This window comes from Ixodes scapularis, unplaced genomic scaffold (genome assembly GCF_016920785.2).
Source record: "Ixodes scapularis isolate PalLabHiFi unplaced genomic scaffold, ASM1692078v2 PGA_scaffold6__148_contigs__length_123643588, whole genome shotgun sequence".
NCBI lineage: Eukaryota > Metazoa > Arthropoda > Arachnida > Ixodida > Ixodidae > Ixodes > Ixodes scapularis.
This window is the reverse complement of record NW_024609881.1, coordinates 98681761-98709246: the sequence shown is the minus strand read 5'-3', so window position 1 is coordinate 98709246 and position 27486 is coordinate 98681761. Positions and strand designations below refer to the sequence as shown.

Here is a 27486-nt window from a genome sequence, read left to right as displayed (position 1 = left end):
GGAGCCTTCCTCATACTTCCATGTCAGGAAGGTGTAAGCGAGCACTTTCATTCTGAAGCCAATCATCCAGGAGCTAGGGAGCGCGTTTCTCACACCGCGGTACCGTCATCGCTGAAAGTTGCAAATTATTTGCCCACCAAGAAAAAAAAAAAAATTAGGGTGTGAGAACTTAGTCTGTTTTAATGGGCGACTTGTCTCCCAGCTGTAGATGAGAAATTTAGCCCGTGCAGTACAACCGCTAGCCTGGGGTCTTTAACGTGCACCACGCGACAGTGATACACGACCACATGCCGGTACGATGCTCATCCAGATCGAAACGGGCACGGTGGGGATGGAACCCCGGATCCTTGGGTTCTGCAGCGCAAGCTTTCGCTCCACGTGCTCTGAGCTGACGTACGCTAGCCCACTTGGCCACCGCCGGCCACTTGGCACTCGGCCGGCATCTTAACAGCTATGTTTTATATGGCAGATGCCTGTCCTCCTGCAGGTTGCTCTCCGGTGTGGCAGTCCACGTAAGCTTCGGCAGCCAGAAGTTGGGACTTTGTGACGAGTGCGACACTAGCATTTGGTTGTGCTACTTGTAGCTTCTCGTTAGCATTTCTACGGCCAACCGCCAGGATCGCGACATGCAACAGCATGACACTCTGGCTTCTGTGACCTCATTCGCTGCCAATTCAGGACCATGGGCGACATAAAACGCGTAAATGCACCAGTCGAAGACGCACTCCAGGCACCATAGGCCAGATGGTAGGTACTTGACAATAATAAAAAGATAACAATGTAAACCCAGCTTATTTGCATCACCTGCCACAACCAAATTAACCAACCAATACGGTGGTAGCAAATGTGTAGAGTGAGAGAGCATAAGAAAGGAGGCAACGTAACTCAATCATTCAATCCCAGACCAGGGAGCCCCTAACGGCAAACAGATCATTTTCATCGGTAAATCTTTTTTAGCCGCTGCCAAGGTGAACTAGAGGAGTGGTAGTGAGCTTAGCGAGCACTCACTTCTGCCCCACATCATGTCAAAGGCACGAGAGGGCGCCACTAAAGCATGGGCTGTAGCAACACATGCATTCCATTGTATTCGTTGCACTACTGGCGATCTCGTCGTCGTCGTAAAACCGCCAAGCCAAACCTGCTCGCCGAAAGCGCTCGAATCTAGTGCCACTAAATATGGTATGCTACTGAGTAACGACTAGATCTCATTATATGGGTTCCCGGAGTAGCATATTCCTTTTCTTTTTGCGTTTTGCCGACAACGCCGACAACATACTCACTCTAGCCGATCATGTCTTGATTTGGTGAGCATCATTAGATGGCAGCGATCACGTGACAAGAGCACTGCCAGACTCACCTCTATCGGCGCTTCAAGCGGCCCTAATCGCCACCATCTTCACTCGTGTCCACGCGTGCCCACTCGCAGCGTGGAGCAGGTTTGTTTCGGCTGGCACTCCACGAGTGGTTGCACTCTCCGAGTTTGTTTCAGTGGTAGCACCCCACGCGTACATGCACTCGCTGCACCGAGGAAATTGTGCATGCGCCAAAATGCAATCTTGTCATGCCTCGCTCCGATGAGGAGTGGGAGCAGACTACGAGGGTATGTCTGCTACGATGTGTCATTCGTACAGTGAAACCGAAAGAGAGATTTTCTTACAGAAATCGCGTCCTGCAACAACGGAATCAAACGCGAGCTTGAATTCCACGAGCCAGCAGCCGCCAGTGTGCACGAGAGCACGCAACGAAATTGACAAAATCTTGTCATCCATTCAAACTTATCAAGTGTGACGACGTCAATTTCGTTGCGTGTGCTTGCACACAGCGGTGGCTGATGGCTCGTGCGCCACTTATTATAGACACTGAAATGTTTGGTTCAGCATCCCTTCAAGATAAAAGAATGAGTAAAAAATTAGAAAATATACGTGAACCAGAAGTGTGCCGAAGCTACCCAATAAATGGCACCGAGTTTGTTGCCAAACAAAAAAGGGGCAAATAAGGAGTACTCACTGGCGGCCATAGCTGTGTGTATGATTGCTGAGTGCGTGCTGATGGCAAGCTTCCAGTTCTTTTTGTAACGTGCATTTCACACCATCAAAACTGCCGGTCTTGGCAGCCTATTAACGTGAGCTCGTTCTGAGCATGCACTCTAAGCAGCGCCCTCAAATATGCCGTCCAGTGAAAATACCCTGCACCGTGCTACAGTAAAACCTCGTTATAACAAAATGGGATATAACAAACTAATGGATATAACAAAGCAATCATAATTTCCCTTGCTTGCTAAAAGTGGGAAGAAATGGACATTAGCTATAACAAACTAATGGATATAACGCAATAATTACGACCGCTCCTTCAACTTTGTTATAACGAGGTTTTACTGTATATAGCCTACAGGAAAATGTGCAGTGTATACCCAAACAGCGAGTTTTATAGCTTTTGTTGTAATATTTGAGCATGGCATAATCAACAATATTTTCAGGTCTAAAGGAGTTTTTATGCGACACTAACCCGTTATTTTGTTGTTGAAACATTCATTTCTCCAGACGCCTGGCTTTCAATCTCGGCTAATAAAACATGTGCACTAGTAGGGAGCATTCACTGGCGGCCATAGCTGTGGGCAGCCTATTAAAGGGCCCATGAAACAAATTTTGGGCTGGGATAAACCAATTTAGATTGGGATTTTACTAATAGCACATCATTCAGTGGATCAAAAGAAAAAAATGTATAAAGACAAAAGCCTGACATTCGGTACGAAAAATTTGAAAATGCTGCGGACTATTTCGTACCTCCTTCCCTTCGCAAGTTCTGTCTTTTCACTGCGATACATCAGCGGTCCCCAAAGCGTGTCACCGAACCAAACGCACGTCACACAACACCGGACCTCACTTCATCCCTTCACCCCTAAGCTGACATTGTGGTGGAACCTACGCGCTCGTCGGACCAATCAGCCGCCTCCCTTTCATCACCTGACCTCATTCTCTGCGCGTGGGTATGCGCGAGAGAGCGTGATCACGTGGCGAAAGTGTGGCTGGCCCAAGGAGCAGGTAGCCTCAACACACTGTCAGCATCAGCGTGGGGAAAGCAACATTTGCCTGAATTTTGAGCAACGGGCTATTCTTTTAGGGTGAGAATGGCTGTGTCCGGCTACACAAACGGGCCCAAGCAAGAGGGGCCTCCTCGCTTTCCGTCTTCTTGAACTGTTTGGTAGAATGCGCAATTTATGAGTTGAGGAGGAAACCTAAAGAGTAAAAAGTTGGAAAAGCGTTTCATGACCCCTTTATTGTGAGCTGGTCTGGGAATGAGCTCTAAACAGGGCCCTTAAATATTGCGTCCAGGGCACACGCCAGACAACTCAGAACAAACTAGTGGACGCCTTTACATCCGTGAAAACACCCTATACTGTAATGATGCGAACTGACAGCAACCCGTTCTCCCGCAGGCCGACGACCCCAGGACTGCGACACCGGAGAGGTGTACAAGAGGCGCGTGAGCAGCAGTTGCGGCGAGCGAGACTGCCGGCTCCGCAATCTCCCGCATTCAGGCTGGTCCATGAGAGACAGCGTCAGCCGGTGGTTTCTGCGCCTCTGGCCTCTACCGAAACTACGACGGCAGTTGTGTGGTTCGAGAACGCTGCGGAACTTTCGAGAAGTGAAGTTGCAAAGACACGCATCTACTCCTTGCCTTACCAGTGTGTGTAGAAAATACAGTTGGGTGCCAGTCTGGAAACAGTGCGCATACCAACCCCCCCCACCCCCCCCCTCAGGCCCGGGCCATGATCCTTACCGAGATGCTGTTTGCGTGCCATGTAACAAGCTTCTAGTAGCGGCATGTAAACAAAACAACGCACACGTTGCCTTTATTGACAAAATACATGGGAAATGTTCATGGGAATGGACACCGTGAGGGAATTAAATCCCTCACGGTGTCAAACAACCAAAGTAGGAATCGCCTAATAAAGCTCATGCCCTACTTTAAAGATCTCTCTTGACTACAGCATTTCTATTGTTGCCTTTGTGGAAGCCGCAGTGACCCGTTTCTATGTTTCGCTTGGTTAGAGAAACCGTTATACTCCCAGAATAAGTTGGAGACCTTTATGGTACAGGATTTTCAGCGCAAACACACAAATATCCAAGATCCACAACACCCAATGTCTACACTCTGGGAAATGCACCAGTTTCGAAGACAATAGAAGTGGTTGGGGGAAGGGGTGACAGGAGGGAGGAGGGGGATCTTCCTTTTTTTCCACCAAATTCTTTTGTAGGGGGTGGCGGTGGCTGCCCCTCCTGCTTTTTTTGTTCTGATGCCACTGACCAGACTAAAGTTTACAATGTCGTGGCTGCCTCCACACAACTCTCAGAGAACGAAGGGAATTCAAAAGGAAAGTGGAGATCACTTTAATGTCAACGTTTCGGTGAGAAAAGAAAACGGCACAAAGAAGAATGTAATGATGGCAGCGACTTTGATGGGGGTCGGTCAGTTCCAGCCAAATGAAGGTGGATCCCTCGGATCTGGTGGCATACCTGGGGGAACAAAAATCATGAACAAATAAACAAACAAAATGGTTGCATGGGCGACATATTTGACACACAAGGTACTGCTACTGCTCCGTTTCACTTTAAAGGGCAACTCCGACTCAACATTATTTAAAAAAAAAACAATGCAGTCCTTTTCAGTATCACCTAGGACAAGGGTCTCAAACAAGCAGCCCGCTACTCTCTGGGATGCAAATCGCAAGCATCCCGCGACTGCAAGCCCTCGTTCCCATGCCTGAAGCGCTATATGCGCTGTAAATTATAGTTTCATATCGTCGATACATTGCTGCTTGAACAAGAGCGCTGCTCGTATAAAATGTTGACAGATATTGTGCTATTCTATCTTCTTTTAGACTGAGTATTGCTTCGTCTAAATATTTGCTTCTCAGCCCTTTCTTGAGCAAATCAGCCAGAACAACAATACCACCACAAGGCAACAAGCGCCAGCTCTTTGCTGAAGGAGGCAGCTCGGCTGCACAAACCCTCGCTCAACAAGAGCGACGGCCAAAGATAAAGCAGGGGGAATGGTGGCCGAGGGGGCTAGCGCACACCAGCTTGGAGCATGTGGAACAAAAGCTTGCGCTGCAGAACCCAGGAACCCCGAGTTCAGTGCCCACCCGTCTGTTTCGATCTGGACAAGCATCTCAACAGCGTGCAGTCGTGTGTCTTTATTGCATAACGCATGTTAAAGACCCCAGGTTAGCACTTGTACTGCACTTGCCAAGTTGCTCATCTACAGCCAAGACACCACACGACCTTTGGGGCTCAATAACTGCCAGGGAAATTAACTGCCCCATTTCCTATTGTCACTCTGTGGCACTCGGTTTCACAGCTTATCATGCCTAATGCACACTATGCAGCATTTTGCCCATTTTGGCTAGTTCTAAACTGGGCCAGCTCATATTGCCGCTGGCTGTAATATACAAAATGGCACCTCGCATGTTGAGGCCACTCTTTTTTCTTTTTAAGCAGCTTCTCATGTTGCAATGATTTATCCTTATCACCCAGAAGCGCAACTTCTTTGTTTGGGTTTGAGTTCAATGGTAATTTCTGAATCTCGGTATCCACCAGGGAATTTGAACCATGTCGATTTGCGGTGTTCAAATAAATCGAGAAGTTAAAATCTTGACCTTAGGGGCCACCCGTAAGGACGGTTCCGTCGTTGATACCACATAAGGAAAAATAGCTTCTATTGTTTCTTCGCAGATGGCACTCCATGTAAAATAGATATTTCCTGCCAGAGTTTAGCCGAGAGCGGGCAGGCAGTAAGTACAACACAAGTAAGAAGTATATGTGGGCCCAGTACTCAAAGGGCGTCTAATATGCAATCCCAAAGAGCCCGTAATTCAGCTCTTGGCTGTCTTGTGCTCTGTAATAGTTGATTTGGCTTAGCACCCCCAATGATCCCTGTTCTCCGTCACGTATCATCTATGAACTTGTTCAGCTTTGTAGATCAGTGCCCCAAGGGGAACTACAGTTCATTCATTCATTTGTTTATTTTCCGTGTTCATGAACAGCGAGTAGCCTAAGTAATGATGCACAGTGAAGCTTGATTTTATGAAATTCCCGATTGAACAAGAAAATCCTAATTCACGCGCATATAGTGCAATGTGTGCGCACGCGCGAGAACGCGACGGGGCCATGGATTGCAAATGGACGCGTGCAGTCGTGCGGTTACCATCATGCAGTGTAGTACCACCAGCAGTTACGGTGAGGTAAGAGTAGGCAACGCGGTAACTGTGCATTTGTGAGCGTGTGTGGTTCTCTTCATTATTACCTGCCTCAAGAATAGAAGATCGACCAGTGATTTACGCAGTCCACTGCGCAAGTTAGAAATGATGCGGTACATTCTTGATAACGTGATTTTCCTTTGACATTTCCAGTGATGCCACGAGGTAGTTGAAACATTGACCGACAATTACTTTAAGGCACTCCTCGCAATTATAGCAATTCTGTTTTCGGCTCAGAAGTAGTGTGTGTCAAAACAAAATAATATTGTTCTTTCAGTTAGCGTTATTTTGCGATTTTCAAGTACCTGCATAAAACTAAACACAGAATTATAATGCTCGACGTTGCACATCCGACATGCCTAACTCTCCCTGTCTTCCTAAACGTTTGTGTGTGTCCTAACACCAGAAACTGGTATTTTAAAGGTTAAAAACGAGACGTTGTGAATATGGGACGCCACTTTCATGCAAACGTCAAGTGAATCAAATAAAAAAACATGCATATTTACAATAATATTATTAACTCTTTTGATGAAGGCTCAGCAACCGTTGCATTCGTTTTCGCGTGCGCGCAAACCATTGACTGTCAAAGAAAGCAAGAACGCAGCGTTATTGCCTTGATTTTAACAATGTACACACACATGCAGGCTTGCGCTGATAATGCCTCAAAACTGAAACTCTCGTAGCGTGATTCGTGACTGCACCACTGCGCGACGCTTGCTTCTACCCAACCTCGTTTTCACGCCACTTCTGCAAGGAGTCATTAAAACTGCCAGTAAACACACGAAAACGACACCGATACAATTATCTTGTAGAATATCACCTCATTTAGTAATAACTGTGTCAATACACATTACATGTTGCATTTAAGTTAAGAAAAAAAAAAAAAACCTTTTTTCCCCAGCAAAAACTAAATACCAACGTCAAGTCTGGTAACAATGTGTTTTTGCCGAATCTTTGCCGAATCATTAGAAAAGTTTGGCGAAAGTTTGGCTTTGCCGAATCTGAAGATTCGGTGCCGAACTTTCGATTTGGCAAAAGTTAGTTACTAGTATCGAGATACTGTATCTCGTTACTTTTTTTGGTATCTTGTAACTGTAACTTGTTACTTTTTCAAAAAGTATCTGTAACGATAACTTAATTACTTTTTTGTAAAAGTAACGAAAAAGTAACAGCAAAGTTACCGTATTTATTCGAAAATAGGTCAACCTTTATTTACCGGAAGTATCCCCCAAAATGAAGGGTCGACCTATATTCGTGACCAAAGAATCGCAACCTATAATCGTGAACAAAGCAAGCCGATCGAGCGAACGGAGTTCCTCACTCGCGCCCGCCACTCTGCCGGCTGCTCTGTACGTTTGTAAACACATATTTGAGGCGCATTCTCTTCGTACCGAAAGTCTAGGTAGACACAGACACGCAAAAATAAAAGAAGAATAAAATTACGACAAGAAACAAGCGTTAGAAATCCCTTGCCGCTGAACCCGATTCCCGTCGTCTCCGGTCGCAGCGGAGCACATGAAGCGAGTGGCAGTCGGATGTACAGTGGCGCCAAGTCGCGGAAAAGAAGAGAAGCAAAGTATGAAATTATCTCGTGGATGTGTGAGCGTCGTCGGCGTCGTTTCGCATCGCTACGTTCAGCGAAACTTCTTTCGTCCGGTGCCGCCATTTTGCAATTGTTTCCATCCGCGTCGATTCCGCTGCTGTATCGTTTGCCCTGCGATTCCGACGATGTCTAAGCGGACGAGCTACACCGCTGATTTCAAGCGGCGAGTTATCCTGTTCGCCGAAAGCTCCAACAACTAGCCGCTCAACGAAAGTTCGATGAGAATGAAAAACTCGTCAGAGGCTGGCGGAAACAACGGGACAATCTTTTTGCCTGTTCAGGGCAGCGTCGTGCGTTTCGTGGCCCAACAATCGGAAGGCATGATGCCCTCGAAGAAGAGTTGTGGCTTCACGTCAAAGAGAAGCGCGCTAAAGGACTCCAGGTGTCTTGTGAGGACATCCAAACCAAAGCTCGAGAGTTGGCCTAACGAGATGGGATTAGCCGGTCAACATTTAAAGCGAGTAGGGGGTGGTTGCAGAAGTTTATGCGACGCAACGGACTCTCTCTCCGTCGTAGAACCACCATCTGCCAGCGACTCCCGGCCAACTACGAGGAGCGACTGGTGGAATTCCAGCGTCACGTCATCAAGCTGAAACACGAGAAAGACTACCTTCTCGGCCAGCTCGGGAATGCTGACCAGACCCCAGTATACTTTGACATGCCGAGCCGCACCACAGTGACAACAAAAGAAGTCAAGGATGTCCGCCTGTTGACAACGGGACACAAGCATACCCGATTTACTGTGATGCTCTGCTGCACAGCCGACGGACGGAAGCTGTGCAGCAGAGCTGCACAGCTTCCGTCTGTCGGCTGTGTTTCCGGCGTGTTCTGCCGGAAGACAATACCAAAAGAAGTCTTCCCAAAGAAGGTCCTCATCCGGGCGAACGAGAAGGGTTTCATGGACGAAGAGATGGTAAAGGAGTGGTTCAAACTCGTATGGATGAAGCGCCCGGGAGCTGACCTGAATCTCCCTAACATGCTGGTCCTGGACTCGATTAGGGGTCACATTTGCCCGGGAGTGAAGAAGGCCATCCAGCAGGTCGGCACTGACCTGGTAGTCATCCCTGGCGGTATGACGTCTTAACTTCAACCCTTGGACGTCGCTGTAAATAAGCCATTCAAGGACCGTGTTGCAGTCCTCTACAAAGAGTGGCTGGCGAGGGACGACGCTGCCATGACTCCGACGGGGCGCCGGAAGAAGGCTCCATGTAGCGAAGTCGCATCTTGGGTCAAAGACGCATGGGAGGATCTGCCAGCGAGCATCATTCGGGCCGCCTTCAAAAAATGTTGCATTTTGAATCCACTCGACGGCACCGAAGACGATGTCATCTGGGGTGCTGAGGACACCTGCGAAACGTCCGACGACGATGACTTCTCTGGAAGTTTGGACGATGATGGAGCTTGTGATAGCGAATAGGCAGGCCTAGCGGAGCACGCAATAAAGGTGTGTCTTGTTAAAATTTTCTGTCCTCCTTTTAAAAATGCGGGTCAACTTGTATTCAAATTATTTTTTTTTTTTATTGTCGGAGGGTTGGTTCAGAAAATAGGGGGCCACCTATTTTCAGGTAAATACGGTATAGTTACTTTTCGTAAAAATGAACGCTGTCTCTCTGGATGGCTACAGTGGCGTTCAGCCTGTAGATAAGAAGAGACGGAGTTAGGCCTTTGACAGCAAAAGCAAAAATAAAACAAGAAATAAAGAATGTTTCGTTTGCTGGCCCAGTGGCTTTAACCCAGACTTGTGTAAGTACGTTAGTGTAAAGTCCTTGACATTCAGACTATCCAAGATTATTTCTCTCACCTCTTCAAAAATTGTCGGAAATGTGGAGCTGGAGATCAGTGGGGTTCTTGGCTCGGGCTAAATTACATTCATCTTGCCAGACCGTATTTCCCCTGTACATTATCACCAAAACGCGGCAGAAATATAGCGTTGGGTGTGCCCTTGATATCGTAAGCCGCGAAATCGTAGGTTACGTCAATGAAACTTCGAGTGCCTACATTTTGTATTAATTTTTCGATGTTGCTATTTAGAATATTTCCATTTTTCTTTTAATTAGCCACTTGGGAGAGATGGCACACAAGGATGAGGAAGCAGGCACCCCAACTCCTGAAGACCTCGCCAGCCTCTTGAATGTTCGCCCTGTCATGAACAACTCCTCAGGCGAAGTGCTGCACCTGCCCAAGCGCAGGAGATGTGTCGCGCATGCTTTGAACTTAGTGGCGACTGTGGACGTAGACAAAGGATGCACGATCAGCACGTACCGTCAGATGGCAACGGCCGTGTTTGGAAAACTGAAACTTATTTGGAATAAGCGGGGCCAGTCCACCCGAGTGGTGGAAGTCATCAAAAAGAAACTAGGGAGATACTTCTTGGTTCCTAACACTACTCGCTGGAATTCACTCTATAATGCAATGAAGTTTGTTGACGAGGCCCAGTAGGACAAGATGGAGGCTGTCTGCAATGCCCTCGCACTGCCGCGTCTACAAAAAGACAATCAGAATTTTATCGAGGAGTATTGCCAGGTATGCCCAAAAGCTCTCTCACATTTTCGCAATATTTTTAATCTTTTTTTTTTATTCCTTAGACCATGAAAGGAGTTGCCAAGGCGCTCGACATCCTACAAGGTGAACAGTACATGTCATGGGTGCTTTGGTGCCGACATTGGTGGTGCTGATGCAGCAGTTACATTCCCAGCCTATGCTCAAGTTTTGCAGCTCGCTTGTAGACACAGTGAAGATAGCAATGATGACGAGGTCAGATTCTTATTCATTGGAAAATGTGCGACCTTGTACATAGCGCCTTTTTGTAGAAAGTTATGTTTGCCAGGCAGGCTCATTCACGATTATCAAGAGAAGTAATGCACATATTTTCATTAAATTATAAGCAAAACTGTTGAAATTATTTATTATATAATAGACCTAACGGCCTTCTTGCAATATTCCTACATTATTTTTTATTAAGGTGCGCAACATATGGCGAATACCGTGGACGTAACAGCTAATGCACTTGTACAGTCTAAGCTCATTATAACAGACCTGGTTACAACAGACATTTGGATATAACATACCGATTTGTGAAGTTCGGCTGGTTTTCCTCTATGCGCCATCGACTCAACTTCATAGCTGCATACAACATACTCCTTTTACAACAGACCAAAATCTTGGTCAAAATCAAGGTCTGTTATAACCAGCTTAAACTGTACTGGGACCCACTCATGAAACATTTGTTTTTAATGTTTAATGTTACAGGTGTAAGTAAATGTTTTGATTTCATTCGTAGATTTTCCGAAGACCTCAGGTCCAACGAGCTCCTTCACGCTACAGCAGTGCATCCAAAATTTTAATTTTTATGGACGGATGAAGCGCAGAAAACGCATTCTCAACTGCGTCTTAAAGAGGAATGTAGCGCACTGTGCCATTCTGAGCAAGTTACGCGGGAGCCAACATACGATGGTGACTACGACGACTCCTTCTAGCAACTGCGTCCTAGTGTTGAGTTGAACAGTGAAGCACAGCAATGGAAGACTAACACCTCATCGACGGTGTTTTCCAGCCTCAACAACTTTCCCAGCATTAAGATTTTTTACGCCTCAATGCTGCACTTCCTTCTAGCGCACCTATTGAATGTCTTTTCTGCAAGGGGTGGGACGTTTTCAACATCAAGAGGGGAAAGCTAAGCGCCAAGAACTTTGAAAAGCAGTTGCTGCTTCGATACAACATGGAGTAAATAATAACACAGCATTATTAAATATATCTCGAAAAGTTTAGAACTTTCAGAAATTCACATATAAATGCAAATGTTGCTAATTTTGTTCTGTCATCCATGTCTTCATAGTTGCATACAGATGAGCATCTTGAAAGTAACTAAGTTACTCTGCCAAAGTAACTGTAACTGTAACACATCACTCTTATTTTTATGTCACTGTAACTTAAATACATTGTTACGAAAGTAACCGTAACCGCAACTAAATACTTTTAAAAAGTAACCTACCTAAGACTGACCTCAAGCAGCATCAAGGTTTCTGGCTTGCCATTGAATCCCCAAACAGGTTTACAGAGTTCCAACAGTTGTTAGACAGACGTCTGTGGTGTGCTACAGAGCTAGCATGCCCACCACTTTGGTGCTCATTCATATTTCACTCAACCAAGGTACTAGAAACACTCGAAACATTTTATCCCTAGGTTGGTTCCCCACATTAAAGGGCAACCCCCATTCAATTCCGAAGATTTCTGGATAATGAGTGATTTCACAGTAAAAAGCCCTAGTAAAAAACACTATTTCATTTGTATTGTGAAAAATGGGATATATGTTTTTAAGTCTAATTTTAAACACGAGCAGAAGTGGAAACCGAAACTTCGGCTCTGTCCAGCAACATTGGCCTTGGGCCGCCACGAACATGGCTATCACGTGGTACAAGATGTCCTGTGATCCTCTACACATTGACGGGAGGGATTGGAACGGGCGAGGCCAGGTGCATATGTTGTCTGCACCGCACTTTTTACCACGTTTTGGTGTCTATGACATTCTATGACGTCTGCACAACCGTGGCATCAGTCTGCGCACATAGTGTCCGTAGTGTGGATGAAACTCCGGGAGGCAATAATCACAAACAATGAGACGACGACGGCGGTAACGGCGGGGCGGCTGGACGGCTCCCAAGAAGCGCGCTGCACAGGCGCGCCAAGACGAAACGTTGCGAACGTCACCCGTTCCGCTTGCCCGGTGAAATAAAAACAAGCAAAAGGGGGCAATGGTGATGACGTTTGGCTCCAATGCTGGCTACGCCCACGCCGTAGTCTTGACTGCGCTGTTGGTTGCACCTCAATTCAGCCACTCGGGTCAGCCGATCTTGGCAACTCGGTGAGTTGCAAAGTTTGCCGAACCGTTTAAAAAAAACATTTAGACAGAACTACGTCGTAACATTTGACGTGTGGTCTTCCTAGGTGATACTTAAAAGGACTGCATTGTTTTTTCAAAAACAAAAATGAAGTAGAGTTTCTCTTTAAGGGATTCTATGACAATGATATTGTCTTGATGACTAGCCTTTCAGTTCAGAGACCAAAATCAGCAACCTCTTTTGCATGTAATGTCATGCCCTTCAAGTCTGTACTTCAACGTCAAAAGCTTAATAAGGAATTGAAGGAAAGGCGTTTAAGCCGACAAATATGCACTTATTCTCAACACTAGGCTTAGAATAGCTTTTGCATTGTAAATGTGTTTTGTGCATTTCAAGTAACGTCTTCATCTGTTTCTTTTGGGGATGACTTGAGTCATGCCAATGCACTTTCACCAAGCACTGATGCTTACATCGTAATAACGCAATTAGAAGATTGAACTGCACGCACAAAAACTTGAGCATCATTTCATCTAACACAGAAAAGAAACAAGATGGGCAGGATTGCATAAAAGCCACACCCCCAGTAAAGATTAGTTCACTTCCAGCTGGATTGGGAAATTGGTCTAGGCTGGATCCAGTTAGATCACCTCATTCACAGCTGGATTCAGCTGGGACAACTTTCATAATCCAGATGAGGATGCTCCGATTTTCATGTGGGACGCTACCACAATAAACGGTCAACCGAAACAAATGCACCTGGGCTCTCCTCTTCCACTTTCGGTACTGTCCTCCCTTTTATGTAATGCCCCAATGGGGCCTTTAAGGGTCAATAAATGAAATGAAATGAAACTGTCGATAATCACCTCGTGGGAACTTGGCCGGTGGCATGTAGAGGTCGTCGTCTGGAGAGCGTCCTCGCCTGTAAAAGTGAACGGAAGAAACAGTTCGCAGTGCCACGACTCCGAAGCTCTGTTCATCTGACTAACAGCTTTGTCCGTAATTGCATTCACCTTCCGACGGTCAAGGTTGTTTCTTTTTGAAAATGCATCACAGTGGTTTGGTTGTGTTTTAGGCGCGTCCGTCACCGCCGACGGACACGCTGTTGCTATGGTGACCCTTACGACGAGCCAGTGGGGAGGCACCGTGCTGCACGACGCGACGTGGCGCAACGCAGTCGACACAGCTGCACGAACGAGCCTTTGCACCCAGAGAATGAGATCTTTTCAACAAAAATGCCACACAAGTATTCTTGTCGCTGCGGGTCACTCGGCTCGAGCAATAAGCGTGGCCGTAGCAAGAGGTGACGAAGCACCAGACCAATAGACAAAATCGATTTGGCAGCTGGCTAGCTTTGCGGCAGCTCCTGCTTTCGTAACACACGAAGGGATGTGAATTTCTGTACAATTTTTCGCACGCCCTTCTTAACACCGAAGAATAAGGCGACTACAGCAAGAAGCCAGTTCAAGCTTTGATACGACTCGAATAATTGGGTGGACGAAAACCGACAGCACATGCTTGTATCTTTCAATGAATGATCAGAATAAAATGTCGCACTTTGTGTGAAATCCTGCAGCAGAAGCCCCTTATGAACCCACGAGTTTGTACGTCGTGCATTTGAAGACGTAGAATGAAGGTTAAGGTTGGGCAAGAGCTAAATGTGCCTACAGAACGCCAGAAAGATAACACCCATTTAGCTACAATGGGTAGAACGAGCAGGATGACTAGATCATTAGACCCCTTTCAAAGATTCGTCGAGCAACATTCACGATCGCCATTTTTCGGGCACAAAAGTGTGCGATTAAACCCAAATCCTCGCTGAACGCTGGTGCAGCGCTCAGTCTCGTTACATGCCGAGTAGAGCTGGTGCTGAATGCAGAGCAGTATATTGGAAGAGTTTGGCCAGTGGGTGTGGCGACGAAGGCGCCGGAGAGGAGAAAAGTAAAGGAAAGGGAGGAGAGCGCCGAAGGACAAGAGAGAAAGAAGGGAGCAAAGAGAAGACGACCGCCATTTTGACGTAACGCTGTCAGCGCAGGGCACTGTTGAGGCTCCGCGTCGTCTGCTACAGCCGCCTCGGTGGCTCCGAGGCGAGAGCGCCGGCCTACGGATCCCCATGTGGCGGGTTTGAATCCCGGCCGAGGTGCCCGCAATCTGACGGAGGCTTATTGCAGAGAAGGCGCCATGTAACCGAGCTTTCAGTTGCACGTCAAAAGATCCCCAGGTGGTTGAAATCAATCCTCAGTCCCCCGCTGGGGCGTGCCAGATGCCCGTCGTTGGTTTGGCACGTAAAACCCCCAAATTTGACTTTTTTTTTCGTCATCTGCTACGAGCTTATTTCTTTTTTGCCTGAATCAATGTTTGTGTTCAAAAGCAGAGAAACTTAATTCGTTAGCTTTTGAAGCCATCGAGGAATAACACTAAATCATTTTCTTGCCAGATTCTGCCAAATAAAAGGAAAGAACCAAAATTAGGATGTCGATTCTATGCATTCCACCGGGCGAATGAATGAAAATCGCAGCCCTCCCCGCTCAGCTGGGAGCAGCCAAAAGTTCACGCGCATGCGCTCACACCTCTCGCTCTGCGCCGCGGGTCGATTGGTTCACTCGGGAGGGGGACGCTACGGTGGCGACATCATAGACTGGCCAAACTGTCCCACTATACGGCTCAGGCTGAATGCACACACAGCCCTCGTATTGAATGAAAGCTCAGGGAATGTCATGAAACTGTGGCAGCCTGAGACAATTGGTGCTGCAGCCACTAGATAGCGCACTTATGAAAAGGGTTTCTCGACCAAACCATATACATACCGCAATATCCCAAGATGAACCCCCCCTCCCTTCCTTCCTTCTTCCTCCTTCCCTCCCCTCCCCTCCCCTCCCCCAACACACACACACACTCCGAGATACTTTATACCCACATTTTTGGCCCGAATATACACCAACTCATGTTTACAAACAAACCGGAGCGCCCCTAGCGGACGCCACCGGCGCCGCGCATGCGCGAGGGGGGTGTGGGCAAGAACCTCGCCGTCGCCCATAGACAAACCATTGAAGTGCGATGTTATCGGCGTAGGTGTGAGTCCCCCTGCTCTTTTTCGCGTTCGAATTGTTGATTTTACGTCTTCCTGGCGATGTCTGACTAATTGAGCGGCGTCAGCGAAATTACCGAGGCTCGTTACACCGCGAAACTTCGCGCGAATGTGACATGTGGCGATTCATTCCGCGTGGACGCCGCAGTATGTACGCTAGAACCTGATTCGCATGATGAGATTTAGCTCGCAATTTTCAGTCGCGACGCCGCTCGGGCTGCAAAAGCGTGAACCGTAGCTAAAATGGTCGACGTCGATACTGAAAATCGCAAGCAGAATCGGACCAAGTAAATTAGGCATAGATAGTCAGTGATATTCACTGGTAACAATGATCAACATCTTGTATTCACTGTTTACATCGAGCCTGCTTACCAACCTTCAAACGTAAGTCTTTTGAGGGCTGCACTTACTTCTTATCGCAAATGCAGGGCCAAAATATACGGGCCGGCGTCGTATAAGAGAGCAGACGACAAGCAGAAACGTTTGAGAGAGCAGACGACAGCTCGAACGATCAGGCGGCCGTTTGAACTTGAAGACGCACTGAACGTAGTCCGCAGGTGGTCCGCACAACTTGATGGTTTTCTGGCGTTCATGTTGCACCAAAACAAATAAATCTGATGACCACAAGTATCCGTGAATTCAACTCAAAGTGCTTCCCGCCCAAGCAATCGTTGTCCGACGGCGTCTGTTTTCCCTTTTTACGGCACATATCCAGATTCTCAGACGAACCGAGCACCTGAAAATTGACCTTCAAACCTTTCTCGACACTTTTGGCACGGCCCCAGTCGCGGCGTTTTGACGAGAAGGCAGGTTTTTGTCTGGTTCCTTTCAAAACAACACAGGAATACACGTCTGGCATGGGGACTTCTGCCCACAGCCCCAGACCGGAAGTGCGACCGACGCGCCACCACCGCGCCGTGACGTCACAGAGATGAGTTGGTGTATAAAGATAGCGAAATTTTTGGCCTGCTTAGCTATTTTTTTTCAAAGGCACCGAAACATAGCCCCTTTCTAGTAATTGCAGGGCACTGGCCAATGTTGGCCTCAGAAGAAATGGTGCAACTTAGCCACGGCAGGAGATAAGCGAACATTGATGACTAGGAAGGACAAAAAACATAATCATGTTTGCCCCTCGTCGCAGATAAGCCATAGTTCTGCAGTGTGTCCTTGGTTTTCTTTTTGTATTTGTATAATGTTACCATTGAAGTGCAGCAATTGATTTTTGTGATTATATGTACTGCTTTTTTGTGTGCCGCGGCTTTCTTTTCTTTTTTTTCCTGTTTTCTGTGTATCACTACTGTCAACATGTTCCTTTTGTATGAATTCCCCCCTATGTAATGCCCGAAAGGGACCTTAGGGTAAACGAATAAATAAATAAATAAAGTTCCTCGCACTTCCATGCAATTACAAGTTTCGCAGGTCAGAGAATCATAAACGAGCACTTCCTCTACAATTTTTTTCACACCGAAAGAGCCTACTCCTTAGTTTCAACAGATTGGCTTTCCATTTTACATGGGCTATCTCTCACGATATTACGGTAGTGTAAAGTGCACCTAAGCAACACCCAAAGAGCACCGTTGCGACACGCGCCCACCACACTCAGGTTCAGCCTTACATTGGAAGCGGATACAGGTCGTCCAGGTGATCAGCAGGAACCCCGTCCAGGTCCTCGTCGGCCAAGTCCCCCAAGCCATCACGTGAGCGCCGAAGGTCGTCGTCCAAAGGCCCAAGGTCGTCGTAAGCCGGGCCGTAGTCGTATCGAGACCGCCCGAAGTCGTCGCGAGGCCCTCCGTAGCCGTCGGGAGACGACTCGTACCCGCCGCGCGACAGCTCGTAGTCGCCGCGTGACCCATAACTGTCGCGAGAAGGCCCTGCCGCTAAGTCCCGTCCCGCCACCAGCTGAGCGGCATGCGGCGCCGCTGCCAGCGACGCGGCGATAATGTCTGGCCGCGTCGCCTGGAGCACGCGCAGCGCGGCCACGACGTCCATCTGCGTCGGCTCCGTGGGCATTTCCTTGGGCGCCTTCAGTCTCTCCTCGTGGAGCTTTCCCGCCGTGTGCGTGTCCCAGTGGACCACCAAGGTCCCGCACAACGGACACAGCTGCTCGCGCTCCTCCTCAGTGTACACCGGCTTCGGCTCGTTCGGGTGGCGGTCCATAAGCGTGCGGCCCTTGAACGGCTCCACAACGCTCTCCGGAGCTGCGTCCCGCGTCGGGCGCCCCTGCTCGCGCCAGCGCAGACGCGACACGTACGAATAGACCGTCTCACCCAACTGCACGGTCCACGTGGCCACGGAATGCTTTGTCACGGGGTGCGGCTTCTTGACGGCGCCACCGCCGCGAGACATGAAACCGCGGTTGGCCCCGCCCCGTGGCCCCATGATATTCCCGCGCGGGGAAAAGCCGGGATTGTATCCGCCGCGGGGGTTGAAACCACCGCGAGGGTTGTAGCCGCCGCGAGGGCCGAAGCCGCCGCGGGGGCCGATGCCACCGCGGGGGTTGAAGCCGCCGCGGTTGTTGAAGCCGCCACGGGGAGTGTGGTCACCGCGGGGAGCGTTGCCGCCGCGGGGAGTGTGGTTGCCGCGGGGCGTGTGGCCACCACGAGGTTCGAAGCTGTGGTTTCCACCGCGGGCTCTGGTCGCCCGGCGTTGGCGTCTGGAAAGCTGGGCGGGGGCGGCCACGTCCCCGCTCGGCCCCGGAGTTGCGTCGTTTGGCATCCTGGGTGGGAAAGGAGAAAACATGGCACCGGAAAAGATGTCGGGCACCAGCCGGCACCCCTACGGCGTGCGGAATTGATGTCCGGGGACGTGCCCCCAGAGTTTTGCCACTGCCTCGACCCGTCGAGATGGTTCTTCGAGGGCGGAAGCAGTAACGGGGTGTGCTACAGGCTGTCTTTAAAAGTCTGGAATTGTGAATTTCTTTGTTTTCTTTTCATCTCAAGTAGATGAAGATGGCTCCGACTAAGGGGGAATGCATTGAGGTCGCTCTTGAGGTTTGCAGCCAGTCAACGAGGAGTGGCTGAGGAGTTGAACTGTTTACTTCCTAAACAGCAAGCAATCACCAAAGACTCTTCGAGTAAATGCATGAAAACATTCCTGGAGAGAGGACGCGCGGACAACAAACCTCAAAGTGGTCGGCCAATGAGTGCCACCGATTACAAAACCAGCGATGCACTTTTTGCGTCCTACGGTACGTGCTTTCGGGAGTCAGTTCGCCATATCTTTGCGCGAACAGACCTGAGGTTTCATAGGTGGCATCCCTTCACACTGCTATTGCTTCAGAAGTTAAATGAGGACCATCTTGGGAGGCACATGGAATTCTGTCAATGGGTACGAGCTACGTCCAAGGCAAATGGGACATTCTCAATTCAGGCAGTTTTCCGACGAGGCAAACCTCTATATGTCGGGCGAAGTCATTCAACACACTGCCCGTTTGTAATCTCCCGAAAATCCACAATGGCCCGTGGAAAGGGGAAGAATCAAATTTTTTTTTGTCCATTCTACAGACGCACCTTCAAACAAACGCACCAGGTCCTCTACCTGGCCATGGATTCCAAGGCAATGCCCAGACTGCTGAACCCAGAAGCCAAGCATCTAGGTTGGTTTGAATGGAATGTTTCAACAGCTATTGTGTCACTGTTGAACGAGAATACTTTGACTATCAGTTTCCAGGGCACCAGGTAGGTCGCCAAAGTAGCGTGGAGTGGCCCCCACTAAGCTTACACCCGACATCAGTTCTTGAGTTGACTTAATAGCCGTAGTTTAGGCTATAAAGATTGTTGTTAATCTGCAACACCTGGAATCCAAAATCAGGTATGCAGCGGATTGATCACATAATCAACCGGGAATTAATTGAATGGTAGCATCGGCTGCATCTGTGTGCTATGAATAAAGGGGGTTATTTAAATACCATTCTCTATGATTCCAGACTTTTCGGACACCCTGTATATGTACAAACGAGTCAGCATTGTGTTGTAACCGTAACTCGGTGTCCTTGAAGACCACTGGGCTATGATCTTAGGCTTGGGCACCATAGATTTCTTGGACTTTTCTTAAAAATAAGCTCCATCGCTTTGTGAAGCAAAGAAGCTGCCCTGCAAGTTGGCACTCTCTAGCACAAACTTCAGGAAGAGTTACCCTAAAACGAAGCATCAATTGTGCATGAAGAATCCGCAACTAGAACATCCACGCTTCACAAGATTTCCAGAGGGTAAATGCTACGAACAGCCACCCTAAACAGAATGAGGGCCATGAATCGTCAGGCCTTGCACTCCAGGTATGAGCCCCACAACATAAAACGTAGGTGGAAGCTGTCCAGCTGGAATGAAGTCATAGATGACCCATGTCCACGTGAGCGGAATGAAGCCGCAGCTCCATTAGCACCCTGGACAAAGAGCTTGCCACGAGCACTCTGACAAAATGCGGTGAAGCCTGCCATGTTGATGGCCATTTATGGCAGCCTCAGTATGGCACCTTCCAGCAAGTGACGCTGATCGTCAGATAGATTCCAGGTTTACCAGATACATCAGCATTAAAAAAAAAAAAGATTTTGGCAAGGAGAATAAATGGATATCATTTCAGTCTGCAAAGAAGCAAAATTGCCATCGATTCAAAAACGATGACACTGTTTCCTATGTTCCAAAGCACTGGATATTCCACCGTCCATAAGTACCGCCATCCTATATGGCAATCAAGTATGTCTGTTCCTTCAGCAGGAAAACACACATTCTGGTATTGAGCTTTAAATGGAAGATATAGTGGTTACACACAAATGTCTTTGTGTCTATCCACTGTACTGTTCAATCAGCGTAAGCAATTTCGTCTGCTCCTTGCGCATCAGCAGCACCAGGTGTCACGGCCGAGCGCCGGTGTTGTCGGTTAGTCATAACAATGACGCTTTGCCCATTATATGTCTTACGTAAATCCACTGGCTCGTTAAAAACCAGGACTTCACCTGCGAGAAAGAAAAGAAAGCAGTTTGAAGGGTAAATTTTTTTTGTCGACTAGCCACTACCAGGTGCACTACAATGATTAAAAAACTCACAGCAGACATCCCACCAAGGAGTGCACCTGCTCTCCTTGGTGCTCTCCTTGGTACTCTCCTTGGTGGGTTTGCTACCCACCAAGGAGAGTAGCACCTGCTGAAGCACAGCTTTGTCAAAGGCGTAATCACCCCCCTCACATTTTCACGCCTCATCTCTCATGCAGAGAGAGGCCCCTCACTTTCTCGTACCTCCACTCTCACACACCAAGGGACACATTTTGGTCGACTAACTCACCATATGGTTGCCGGCTAAGCGAGGCAATTTTCGACTCACAGCACATCCAGATGCAAGCGCACTGCTGGTATCACGACCAGCATTCGCCTCAATGGCTATGATCCTGGTTACTTCTCATCAGTTGGATAAATGACGATTTCGATGGCGTGTGCGAGGATTATGGTGGATGATAGCAGTCACTGCGCTTTCAGCAGCCACACCACGTGTTGAGGCAACACTGCGTTGCCCCAACACGCGAAAAAAATCAATGGCATGCCGGAGTGCAGTCCTAGCAAGCATTGTGACCAGGAGTGCAAATAGCAGACTGCACAGACCAGTAGACTGCACGGATGAGCAGTCTGCCGAGATGGCTTGCTGGAACAAACACACCTTGGAGAGGTACTGAACACCTGACTAGCTGATCCTACAGCGAGGACGATAAGGTCACTTACCATCGCAGCGAAACAAGGATTGCTGCGACGGCAAGGAGCACCCAAAAGCGACAAACTTTCCAGAAGGTGTTATAAAACGCTTCAATGATAGTGAGGTGCCGAGGTAAAGCAAGTAACAAAGGAATCCAATTCCTCATCATCAATACATAAAAAGAGCAGAAAACGACTTTTTGAAGAACTTGCACAATATGCCAAGCAAAATCAGACCTGCTGAAGTCAACAGCATACTACGCCTAGGCCATTTCTTCTACAAAAAGCGATTATTCAAGTCGTCGAGCTCTGCTTGCGTTATTATAAAGTGATATTTTTTCTTTTTCTCATTCTCAATGGCACTCAGTGTCCATTATCCCAGAAGATACAGGGACACACCAGACCTGCAACGAGCAGCTGACAAGAACTCTTCGCTGAACAAAGCATGCACAAAACACGATTAAAGCATAACAATGCTTGCTGTCGGCTCCAACGACACTAGGTACAACAAGAGCTCACCAAATTTAAAGGGTTCAGCCATATTTACCCATCCATTCATTCGTTCGGCACAGTGCAGTTTGTCTTAGATGTTGCATCAACCCTATGCTCCACCACCAAGGAGCACTGTCCACCATACTGGATTTGGGGAAACTGGTGCAAGTTTATCAGAGCTGCTCTATATATATATATATATATATATATATATATATATATATATATATATATATATATATATATATATATATATATATATATATATATATATATATATATTTGATGCAGGTACGGCCACACTGCAGCAAAGCAGACTGTTTCATACCCATAAGAAGGCTAGACAAGGCACGCCCAGTAGCCGAAAGACGGCGCGGTCATGCCGACCAGAGGACACACCAGTTTCGTCTGATAGACGAAGGAACTGGCTCAGCCATTATGCCACATCAAGGAACATTGGATGGTTGTGCCGCCAGAATCACGCATTAGTGGGATGATTATGCCTTTCGTTCCAGGTCAGGCTCAAGAAACTGCAGGCACACATTCGTGCAGCTTTCCACCGGACCACACGAAATTAAGGGGAGTACACGCAACGTAGGCACCGTGCGATTCCAAATGTCCTGTGCTATAAACAAATATGTAGATGCTTAACGAGTTCTTTCTTTAACATGGATTAGAACTTTTTTAAAAGTGTGTGCCCTCCAGTAGCTGCTTCGAGGTCACCCTATTTGGACACGTCCGTTGAATATTTATTGAACACGAGTACTGTATCAGCGCTTAAGCGTACTCGGGTCCACATCCATTCGGCACGACTGCTATGTGACCAGCCAGCGCGCTCTCGGATCCAAACGTAAGCTTCGCGCAGAGAGTGGCACCCAAAATACAGCAGCTGCCAGTGTTGCCCAAGGCACTTTTGAAAATATTCCACGTAACTGAGCACCAATAAAACTTTTGCACTACACCAATGATGGGGCATAGCTAGTTGCTTGCAGCGAGGGACTAGCGCATTGCTGTAACCAAGTCTGCTGAAGCCCTTTCTTAGGCTCCACCAAGGGCACACAATTGAGTCGTCTGCAATGAGTTTGCAGCTTCGTATGGCGTGTCGCTCCGCCCACGCATGGGCATCTGCTCCGCTGTGTGGCAATCAACGCAGCGAAGCGCGACTTGATGATGAAAGATACGAGCGGAAACATTGAGGCCCTGCAATAAGTAAAGCGGCACTTTTCGTCTGCATGCATGGCTTGCACCGACGTAACATCAGCTGTCACTGTGCTGGTCTCGCTCTGAGCGCATGCCATACGTAGCACAAATTCACTCCGCAGATTTTGTTCTCGGCACAAAAATGCAGGACTGACCGACCACGCATGGGGTGTGATGACGCCATGCACGAGTCGTGTACCGCAATAGCACAGTGTTCCAAACTGTAAAAAGAACATGACGTTCGCAGATTTCTTCTGCGAATATTCGAGCAGCAAGAAGCCAGCCCAGCCTCATGAAGTGCCATGCACGTCTCCACCAGGGATTGAAATTCTTCTACCAGTGCAGCGTGAATGGCCTCGCTCAAGTTCCCGATATATCGAACGTGAACATTGGGTACTCCTTGTGCAACAGCGCCTTTCTAGCCCTTATGCAACAAATGCCGAGTCACCAAAGTTGTGAACACGGCCGCGACGCTTTATGTCCCGCGGAACAGAGCTATGGCACACGCTCAGGTGTTTTACAGCGCAGCAAACAAAGGGCACGTTAAGTCCCATGTTCCGGGCAGGAGCACTACCGGTGACGTTCGAACACGCTCTTCGGGCACCGACATATGCGCAGAGCACGGGCCGCTTCTTCGCGCTCCGTGTGTTGCTTCCCAAACATGATGGCTGTGAGGACGGAAAATTCGGTGGGTAAAGAAGTCCAAGAAAAGATTTGTTTGTGCAACTTACCTCGGAATGAATTAGCGTGCTATCTATTGAACGGTGGTGTGCCTATGGCATGTCGAGGAGTCTTGCTTTTGTACTGCAAGATGGAACCATTGTACATCCCTGACCAAGATCGACAGTCTTCCAGAGTCGTCGAAACAGCTAAAGAATGTTGTCTTTTCTTTTCTTTTAAATCTAAGCGGGATGTGGAATGACGATTGGTTTTGGTAACTTTCTGCCTGCGTGCCCAAAGCACGTCTCTAAACCTTTCTGAAGCATTAAAGCATTCGAAAGATGCTTCCTATCGTCACCGACCTTCTTACTTGACTAACCTTGGCACAAAACTATGAGCAGCCTTTCAAAATGATTTCAGCTTCTGTCACCCGCACCAATGACGTTGTGCGCACAACTGCGCGGCCGGAAATGCAGAGCATCGCGACTCATCAATAGTTTCGGGGTTGTGCTACGCTATGCCCCGCTTATTCGAAGCACTAGGAAGTCCGAGTAGCAACAAAAGGATCGCGTAGTAGGCGATACATGCTGCAGGCAGCTACACCGCACACGGCGAACAAACTTTCCGGGGTAATCCCTCGGGTTAACATGTCGCCGCGACAGTGAAATCGGGGCTCCATGCGAACCTCCGACGCCATACAGGGGGACCCCGTTAGAGCGAAAGCAGCGAAAGCATCGCTGCTGATGGCTGCCAGCGATGGTTGTCTTTACCGGCCGATTAACGGCGGTGGCGTTACAGGGGCCCCGTTGCATGCATCGGATGCCGTTTTGTGGTGCTGCAGAGGCGCTGACAACTCACGCTTTAAGCCGGTGTCACACACGGCTCTATGAAGCAGTGTCTTTTTGAAGCGCTGGCTCCGATTCCGACTGATCGGGGTGGTCGGTGGAGCGGCGGCGCGTTCCTTTTGGCTCCTCCGCTTGCGTCAAGGGTGCCGTAGGCTAGGACAGCGATGAACACGGTCGCTGGATCATTTGGCGCCTGGAGCGTCTGCTGCTGGGAAGAAGCTGTCGAAAAATAAGCGTAGACTGCGTGAAAAACCACCACCAAATTAACACTAACCGGAGGTACCGGTGGTACCGGCGGCACAACGAGAATCCGAAGTCGTAGCCACAGACGGAGCTCGGCTTTGTTGCCTCAACGTTTCGATCTCAAAATGGAACCGAAACTCGAACGATAACGAATTAAAAATTACGGTGTCCGTTTTTTCTTGAAATCGGTTTGGTTTCGGCTGTTTAGGGTTTCGATTTTTACCATTTCGCTTACCGGATAGCCACCCCTAAAATCGAATGTTTTTTTTCGGTTCGATGTCTCTTATTTGTACTTCAGTTCGGTCGCTCTTCCCCCTTACGAAGGCGCCTTGGGCTGTATCATAGGAAGCAGAGTCTGGTGCTCTGCCAGTCTTCCCTAAACGACCAACTCAGACAATGATTATAATGCAATTAAATGCAAAGGTGCAAGCGAGCTGGGCAAGAATGACGAAAATAATACCTGGACAAGGGGAACAAGACAGACAAAGTACAAAGAGAAATCTCCAAACACAGCTAGGTGACTGGTGCGCGACCGAAAGATCCGACTGGTCCGGCCGGGTATCGAACCTCTCCATTTCCAGTGGAGCGCTCTACCAACTGAACTAACCAGGTGTTAGACGTCAGTAGTGATAACGAGTTTTATCAGCTGCCACCAGTCTAACACCAACAAAGGTGAAAGGCTTGCATTTTAAGGTTATGATTATAATATGCAATTAAATGGAAAGGTGCAAGCGAGCTGTGCAATTGTCCTCTGTCCCTCTTGCTCCCCTTCTCCAGGGATTATTTTCGTCATTCTTGCCCAGCTCGCTTACAGCTTTGCATTTAATTGCATTATAATCATAGCCTTAAAAGGCAAGCCTTTCACCCTTGTTGGTGTTAGACTGGGCGCAGCTGATAAAACCTGTTTGCTCTACTGACGTCTAACCCCTGGTTAGCTCAGTTGGTACAGCGCTCCACAAGCGAAATGGAGAGGTCCCGGATTCGATACCCGGTTTAGGCGTAGTTTTTCGGTCGCGCACCAGTCACCTAGCTGTGTTTGGAGATTTGTGTTTGTCCTTTGTCCCTCTTGTTCCCCTTCTCCAGGGGTTATTTTACCTCAGACTAGTTTCTTTTAGTGCCGTTACTACAACGACCCCAAACGCTCGTCTTTCCGCCTTTCCGCCAAATCAAACTATTCTATGACCATACTATGCGTGTCTCTCATGCCTAGATAGCGTTCATTCGCTGGGGATAATACCACGAAAAATTTATTACATCGGAAGATATGGGAAACAATCGTTTAAACTCTTTTTAGACAAAACCCCGCAATTGGTGGAACGGAAGTCCTTCCTTCCCTTCAATCTCGGGGTTTTGTCTAAAAATTTAAACCTTCACCAGCTTGTTTCAGTCCTAACTTTTTGTTCGTTTAAACTCATTCGCTGAAACATCGTGGACGAGGTCTCACTCGCTCAAAGGTCATTCACTCAAATAAGTGCGTTCCCAACAAAATATTTGGAGTTTACGCTATGTCGAGCATTTTTCCTCAGTAAAATATTTCGGGAATAGAAAGGGAACATACTATTGAAGGGTTGAACAGCCTAGAGCCACTAAGCTTTCACTCGCCGGTCACATACACGACAAAGGTGAACTCTGGCGGTCCGGCTTGCCGTTTCGTTCAGAACGGCGTCAACGGCTTCTAATGGCCCCCAAAAGTCACGTGTCGGGAGCAGTTTATCTTGTTTTGGTAGTGGTAATATTTATTTGCACTCGGAAAGCGATGCTGATGAGAGCAAAAAGATCGAAGGTCCAACCCAAAAAACCTGCAGCACAAAAAAAAAAAAAAAAAGAAAAGGAGAGAAAGAAAAAGCGAAAAAGGATTCTCGCCGACACTGCGGAAACCCCAGCCCAGTCAGAGGCGCAGGCCCATGGTCAATGGACACCAACGTTACAGAACAACTCAGTTTTGAATGATGGAACTTAACCCGAGACTGGGGTAGAAACAGAAACTTAAAAGTAGAAGGGACAGAGACAAGTGAAGAAGAGAACGTCTCAAACGCAGCTAAAAGATTTATTTAGTCCCACATCCTTATATATTCACAACCACAAGGTCACCCAAACACTCAACATGCTTCTTTCAAAGACACAACACACCAGGAAAAAAAAAAGAACAAAAAACCCAAAGACAACAAGGCAAAGGGACGCCCCCTCAAGCACTACTACGAACAGGGGCAAACCATCCACTTCTCCGGAAAGAAAAACTTTTCCTTTTCCCTTTCCTTCTTTTTCTCTTTGTGTGTCACTGACACTACGCCCACGAACCAACAAGACCCAAAGACCAACGATCCGAGATCGTTGGTCTTTGACTCAAGTTTTGGGTCTTGTTGGTTCGTGGAAAAGGGAAAGTTTTTCTTTCCGGAGAAGTGGATGGTTTGCCACGAAACAATAAGACCCAAAACTTGAGTCAAAGACCAACGATCTCGGATCGTTGGTCTTTGGGTCTTGTTGGTTCGTGGGTGTAGTGTCAGTGACACACAAAAAGAAAAAGAAGGAAAGGGAAAAGGAAAAGTTTTTCTTTCCGGAGAAGTGGATGGTTGGCCCCTGTTCG

At 48.0% G+C, this 27486-nt stretch overlaps 1 protein-coding gene across 2 annotated transcripts; it reads right to left on the bottom strand.

The window, feature by feature from the left end:
- Positions 1-4375: 4375 nt before the first annotated feature.
- Positions 4376-24985, bottom strand: LOC8053282. Of its 2 annotated transcripts, XM_002433286.5 has the most exons (4): positions 24673-24985; positions 17401-18501; positions 13564-13619; positions 4376-4517 (listed from the first exon to the last, which is right to left on the bottom strand). In XM_002433286.5, the coding sequence occupies exons 2-4, from the start codon at positions 18498-18500 to the stop codon at positions 4471-4473; spliced, it is 1203 nt and encodes a 400-aa protein (XP_002433331.3). In that variant the 5' UTR covers position 18501; positions 24673-24985; the 3' UTR covers positions 4376-4470. The 2 variants fall into 2 exon arrangements, with proteins under 2 accessions (XP_002433331.3, XP_029823699.2); XM_029967839.4 differs by lacking the exon at positions 24673-24985 and having other exon boundaries at positions 17401-22106.
- Between the last annotated feature and the right edge of the window lie 2501 nt (positions 24986-27486).